At 53.1% G+C, this 6,236-nt stretch overlaps 1 protein-coding gene across 1 annotated transcript in view; it reads left to right on the plus strand.

Moving 5' to 3' along the window:
• Nucleotides 1-5,914, plus strand: part of LOC113217643 (alpha-mannosidase 2) — a 225,973-nt gene extending 220,059 nt beyond the window's left edge. Inside the window, exons 7-9 of the mRNA XM_052263590.1 lie at nt 321-610; nt 699-2,564; nt 2,685-5,914. Of these exons, the coding sequence (XP_052119550.1) occupies nt 321-610; nt 699-2,564; nt 2,685-3,521 (2,993 nt within the window). The 3' untranslated portion in view covers nt 3,522-5,914. The remainder of the gene's footprint in view (nt 1-320; nt 611-698; nt 2,565-2,684) is intronic.
• The last annotated feature ends 322 nt before the right edge of the window (nt 5,915-6,236 follow it).

Consider the following 6,236-nt stretch of genomic DNA (forward strand, 5'->3'; position numbering starts at 1 on the left):
GGGGGGGGGGTAATGGAGAATGCAGGGCAGGGCGTTGGGAATGGGGCCGCGGAGGGTCGAGGCCTCGCCCCCCAGCAGGACGCCGACCTGGGCGCACGTGTCTAGCGGCGGTGCCAGCCGACTGTTTCCGAGGATTCAGAGGGTGCTCTTTCGTTCCGTCGCCCTTGTCGACCTACTCGGTCGGACCTAGGTGTAGTCCTTGTCTCTCCCTCTATGACGTACGGGGGGACGAAAGAGATCTTCTGAATAATCGGTCGGCCAGCCATTACCCTCCAACGCAAGTCCCTCGAGTGCTCAAGTCTCTGTTTTTTGCCCCGCAGGTCACCAGTGGGTGAAGAACAACCTCGGGGTGACGCCGCGCACCGGCTGGTCCATCGACCCCTTCGGCCACGGCGCCACGGTGCCGTACCTGCTCAAGGCCTCGGGCGTCTCCTCGGGCACCATCATCCAGCGCATCCACTACGCGTGGAAGCAGTGGCTGGCCGAGCAGCAGATGGGCGACTTCCTGTGGCGCCAGGCCTGGGACACGGACGGCCGCACGGACCTGCTCACGCACAACCAGCCCTTCGACATCTACTCGATCAAGCACTCGTGCGGCCCGCACCCTCAGGTGAGTAGCGAGCAGCTCGCCCCTGCCGCACTGGTGCCGCACTGGCTGCGCGCCTGTCTCTAACCCTGTCGCCTGTTTGTGTCTGCAGATCTGCCTCAACTTTGACTTCCGCAAGATCCCCGGTGAGTACACCGAGTACTCTCTGCGTGCCGTGCCCATCGACGACTCGAACGTGAAGCAGAAGGCGGAGCTGCTGCTGCAGCAGTACGGGCGCACGGGCTCGCTGTTCCCGCACAACGTGGTGCTCATGCCGATCGGCGACGACTTCCGCTACTCGCACGAGCAGGAGTGGGACCAGCAGTACGATGGCTACAGCCGCCTGGCCGAGTACATCAACAAGCACGCCGACGAGTACCACGCCGAGGTGGTGTTCGGCACGCCGGCCGACTACTTCGCGGCGGTGCGCGAGCGCACGCAGCACTTCGACACGCTCAAGGGCGACTTCTTTGTGTACGCGGACATCTTCAGCGAGGGCCGGCCCGCCTACTGGAGCGGCTACTTCACCACGCGGCCCTACTGGAAGATCCTGGACCGGGAGCTGGAGGCGAGCCTGCGCTCGGCCGAGATCCTCTACGCGCTCACGCTCAACCGCGCGCGCCGCTCGGGCTTCAACTACACCGTGAAGCTGCTCGAGCGCGACTACGAGAAGCTCATCAAGTCGCGGCGCAACCTGGCGCTGTTCCAGCACCACGACGCCATCACGGGCACCTCCAAGGCCTCCGTCATGCACGACTACGCCCTCAAGATGTTCGACAGCCTGCAGGAGACGCAGCGCCTGCAGCGGCTGTGCGTGCAGACGCTGCTCGTGCGCGACGAGGTGCTGCGGCGGGGCGAGGCGGGTGCCGTGGGCGCGCCCGCGCCGGCCGCGAGCAGCAGCAGCGGCGGCAGCAGCAGCCGCGGCCCGCCGCCGCCTCCGCCGCGCGCGCCGCCCTCCATGGAGTTCATCCAGCCCGACACGGACCGCGAGTCGTACGAGAAGCTGGCGCGCCGCGTGCCCGTGGAGCTAGGCCTGGGCCAGCCGCGCACCGTCGTGCTGTTCAACTCGCTGGCCCAGCACCGCCAGGACGTGGTCAAGCTCACCGTGACCACGCCCGACGTGCGTGTCATCGACCCCGAGGGCAACACGGTGCCCTGTCAGGTCAGCCCCATCTGGAACCTGACGGCCAGTGGCGCCGGCGGCTCCGGTGTCAGCATTGACGACCAGCAGCAGCAGCCGGAGCCGCGCCTGCACCTCAACCGGGACGCGTTCGAGCTCATGTTCGTGGCCGAGCTGCCGCCGCTGGCGCTCGTTTCGTACCGGCTCGAGCGCATGGCTACCAAGCAGGCCGCCTCCCGCGCCAAGGTGTACTGCGCGGCGTGCGGCCGCAACCCTGACGACGGCACCGCCTTCGTGTCGCCCTTCGACGTGAAGGGCATGCAGGCGGGCGACATCCAGCTCGAGAACTACGCCATGAAGCTGCTGTTCGACGGCGCGTCGGGCTTCCTCAAGGCCGTGACCCACAAGGCTGGCGGCCGCAGCACGCGCTGCCGGGTGCAGTTCTCCGCCTACCCCTCGGCGCAGTTCCACTCCGGGGCCTACCTCTTCATGCCCGACCCGTCTCGGGAGAGCGAGCGCGACTTCCTGGAGGGGTACGCGTCCTCGCGGCAGGTGGTCATCACCTCCGGGCCCGTCGCCTCCGAGGTGACCGTGTTCTACGGCCGCGTGCTCGCGCACTCGGTGCGCCTGTACCACGCGCAGGGCGCGCTCGCCAGCGGCGTCTACATCGAGAACGTGGTGGACTTCGAGTCGCCCCCCAAGAACCGCGAGACGGAGCTGTTCATGCGGCTCGTGACGGACGTGGCCAACGGCGACCCTCCGGAGGTGTACACGGACCTCAACGGCTTCCAGATGCAGCGGCGGGTCAAGGTGGACCGCATCGGCATCGAGGGCAACTACTTCCCTGTCACCACCCAGGTATGCCTTAGAGTCTGACGCCTGACGCACCTTTAGCGACAAAGATCCTTTTTGGTATTATGAAGCATATTGCTTTGTTGATTGCTAAGCATTGTTATGTATGTGTTTCTGTACTCGCAGGCCTACATCCAGGACGACAGCCGGCGCGTGTCGCTGCTGCTGAACCACGCCCAGGGCGCGGCGAGCTGGCAGCCCGGCTGGCTCGAGGTGATGCTGGACCGGCGGACGCTGTACGACGACTCGCGGGGGATGGGCGAGGGCGTGGTGGACAACAAGCAGACGCTCACCAAGTTCTGGCTGCTGCTGGAGGACGTGGCGCCGGGGTCGGGCGACAAGGGGCAGCACTCGCGGCCCAGCCTGTTCAGCAACCACCTCTCCAACTCGCTCATCTACCCCACCAACGTGTACGTCGTGGACGCGAGCAGCGCGGGCGAGGACCTGGCGCCCTCCTCCACGGCGTCGCCGCTGGCCGAGCCGCCGCCGCCGCCGCCGCCCGTGGCGCGCCTCGTCGAGTCGTCGCTGCACAAGCAGGTGCTGCTGGTGTCGCGGCCCTTCCCCTGCGACGTGCACCTGCTCAACCTGCGCACGCTCGCCGACGGCAGCTACGCCCAGTTCCCCTCCACGTCGGCGCTGCTCGTGCTGCACCGCCAGGGCTTCGCGTGCGACGTGGGCGCCGGCGTGGCGCTGTCGCGCTGCAGCGTCGTGACGGACGACGACGAGAACGCGGTGCGGAAGGGCGACGAGGACGCCAACGCCGACGTCAACGGCGAGGGTAGCGCCGAGGGCAGGGACAGACTCGCGCTCCACCCGAGGACGGCGTTCTCCCGGCTGCGCCTCGAGTCTGTGACGCAGACCTCGCTGACGGGCCTGCACCACGTGGACAGACTGGGGGGCCTGGACCAGGCGCGCATGAAACCCATGGATCTGCTCACACTCAATCTGACGTTTAGCCTGTGAGATTATGCACTGGTCTAACTTATGCCTAACTTACTCCCACCCCTCCCTCCCTACTCCAAAGCCCCCTCCCTCTCCCCCTCCCTTCCCCCCTTTTTCTCTCCCGCCTCGACAAGGGGCCGACTGATATGGTAGTGCTGTGATAACAGATGTACAAAAATGTTGATGTTGATGGAGAACGATGATAATCATGGTGATTCAAGAAATTAGAGCAAAATGGAAAAGGCTGAAGGTAATGTTTGATTGTGTATGAGAATATATGTGTATATTAAAGATTTATTGCATGTGTTGTTGATTGTGTGAGTAGTGAGTTTACAAAAATGAACTGTATTGTGATTATGTTGACATCACATGTTAATAGCTGCTATTGTGGAGATGTAGTAACTAAGTACCCACTCCAGGACATTTTGACCTGATACATTCAGTGTGACACACCCTCCAAAAATATATGCTTGGTTGATCTCAATGGACTGAATCGTTCAACACGACCTCATTTCAGCCTAGTCTGTTCTTTGAGCAGCTCTTTGATTAATGCACTATTCATATCCATTGTTATGAACATAGATTTTGTCTGGCGGAAGGTAGAAATACTTCAAACTGTTTGTGAATATAATCTAAAAAATATTTGAGTTGAAATCAGGGCAATTTAAAGAATGTTTTCTTAAAACAAAAAGAAAATTGACATGAATTCAACTCTTTCCTGTTGGCTTGTCAAATTTTCTATTCATTACCAATCCTGCTAAACTACTTTCTCTTGTTAGGAAATTGAGACCAATTAGCATAGGCAAGTTTGGTGTCCTACCTAATCTTTGTGTATTTTTACAAATGGTTACACACTTCTTTTGCACTTATTTTAATTTGTGTACCTTACCATAGAGCTGTAAATGGAGGAATGTTGCCAACTGAAAAATGTGGATGTATTCGTTATGTTGTAAGCCTGTCAAATGTATTACTATTTTTATCTTCCATAATCGTCAAATAATTTCAATATTATTTGCCATTTATAACTGCTGGGAATTCACACTCTAGGATTCCACTGAAGATTTGAAAAGTCTAAAATGATAACAAGTGTTCTTGTTTTTTATGTTTTTGTTTTTTAAAATTAACAAATTTTTTCATATGTTTTACAAAACATTTGATTCTTTCAAACACCTCTTTTTCTGGGAATAGCAATAGCTAATATTATTATAACAAATGTTCAAATGAGTTACCACTTACCAATACCAATGCAGTGAAATACTGATGATTGGTGTTGTGTGCAAGTATACCTCATTGATGTTTGAGTTTGCAGTCAAGGGTTTGAAAATTAATTACAAACTGATATTTAGCAAATCTGCAACATCTGTCATGTAAGTACTAGGACCAGAAAATGAACCTCACTTTTTCTGTGATAATTTTTTTATGATATTTTGTATTTGTCGAAGGAAAGTCTTACATTATTTGGTTGCTAGAGTGCTTACTGTTGAGATTACAAAGTTTAAGGTATTATGACTCTTATGCATCTGATAGAAAGTAGAAAGATAGACTTGTTGATGTTAATCAAATGTTTTGTTTCTGTATTGTGAGTTGAGAATTCTTACAAAAGTACAGTGCCCTGGACTCAGCCAACAGTTCAAATCACAATTGTTTATACTGTATTTTTTGCAGAAAGTCTCAGTTCAAATACGACAAAGATCTAATTTCCCTGTCAGTCTATCACCATTAAATTTATGACTGAGTTTCATGTTGAAATCTGTAGGTTTCTGTCTGATTAGTTGGTCACTTTAAAGTGAAGGAATAATCTTGAATGCTAACATGCTAACATGCATACTTTCAGAGGAGTTATTATCTTCAGACCTTATTTTTAGGAGAGTTTCCAGGTGATAGAATTTGACCATGAGTAAGGGTGCCTCTTTCTCATGCTTGAACGTTTCTGCAAAAATTATTCCTGTGCGATATGTTAGATATATTTACAACTATATAAGCATTCCCTAATTTAACTTTTTTTTACCAATCCGTGATGTTCTAGAAAATATCCTTTTTGCATCGTCAATTTTCCTAATTCTTCAGGTTTTGGTGTTGCACATATGATACTGCAGACATAAATTTTGTGCCCCTATCCAGATTTGTATCTAAGTATTATTACTATTTTTGGTAACATTGAAATCATCCTCAATCTTTACATTTTATTAAATTTTAATATTTTTTTTCTTGTAAATGGGTTGTGAGTGATTTGAGGGTTGAAAGTGTGGGAAATGAAGGATTGTATATTAATAAACAGATTTTGGGTGAAGGGCTCTGGTAAGCAAAAGTATTTTAGGATGATGTCTGCAGTAGGGAAAACATAATGTGAATCAGTATATATATTAGCATCTGTTTTAGTTGTTAATAAATGAGTTTAAAGAAACACGCGGTTATTGCTGTGTTTTTATTTTACCATAGAACAACACAAGAATCAAATGTTAGTTCTTATGGTAAAGTCGATGAAAACAAAAGTTTCTCAGGCACTCATCACTCATCAGCGGCTTGAACGAAAGAGTTATACTTACTTTGACATAGCTCCTGGGCCGAGCGCCGATAGCATTTTCGGCAAACTCGTACATGCCATTCCTAAACGGGAGGTCGGATCGTGTCGGACGGAAGCTCATTTTAAAGCCCAAAGAATGCCCTCCACTCGCCTTAGTAAAATCAACAGGAAAGGCGCTAGAAGAGCAAGACCGAAGCCGTGTAATTTGCGCA

This window comes from Frankliniella occidentalis, unplaced genomic scaffold (genome assembly GCF_000697945.3).
Source record: "Frankliniella occidentalis isolate FOCC.00 unplaced genomic scaffold, Focc_3.1 Scaffold13, whole genome shotgun sequence".
Taxonomy (NCBI): Eukaryota; Metazoa; Arthropoda; class Insecta; order Thysanoptera; family Thripidae; genus Frankliniella; species Frankliniella occidentalis.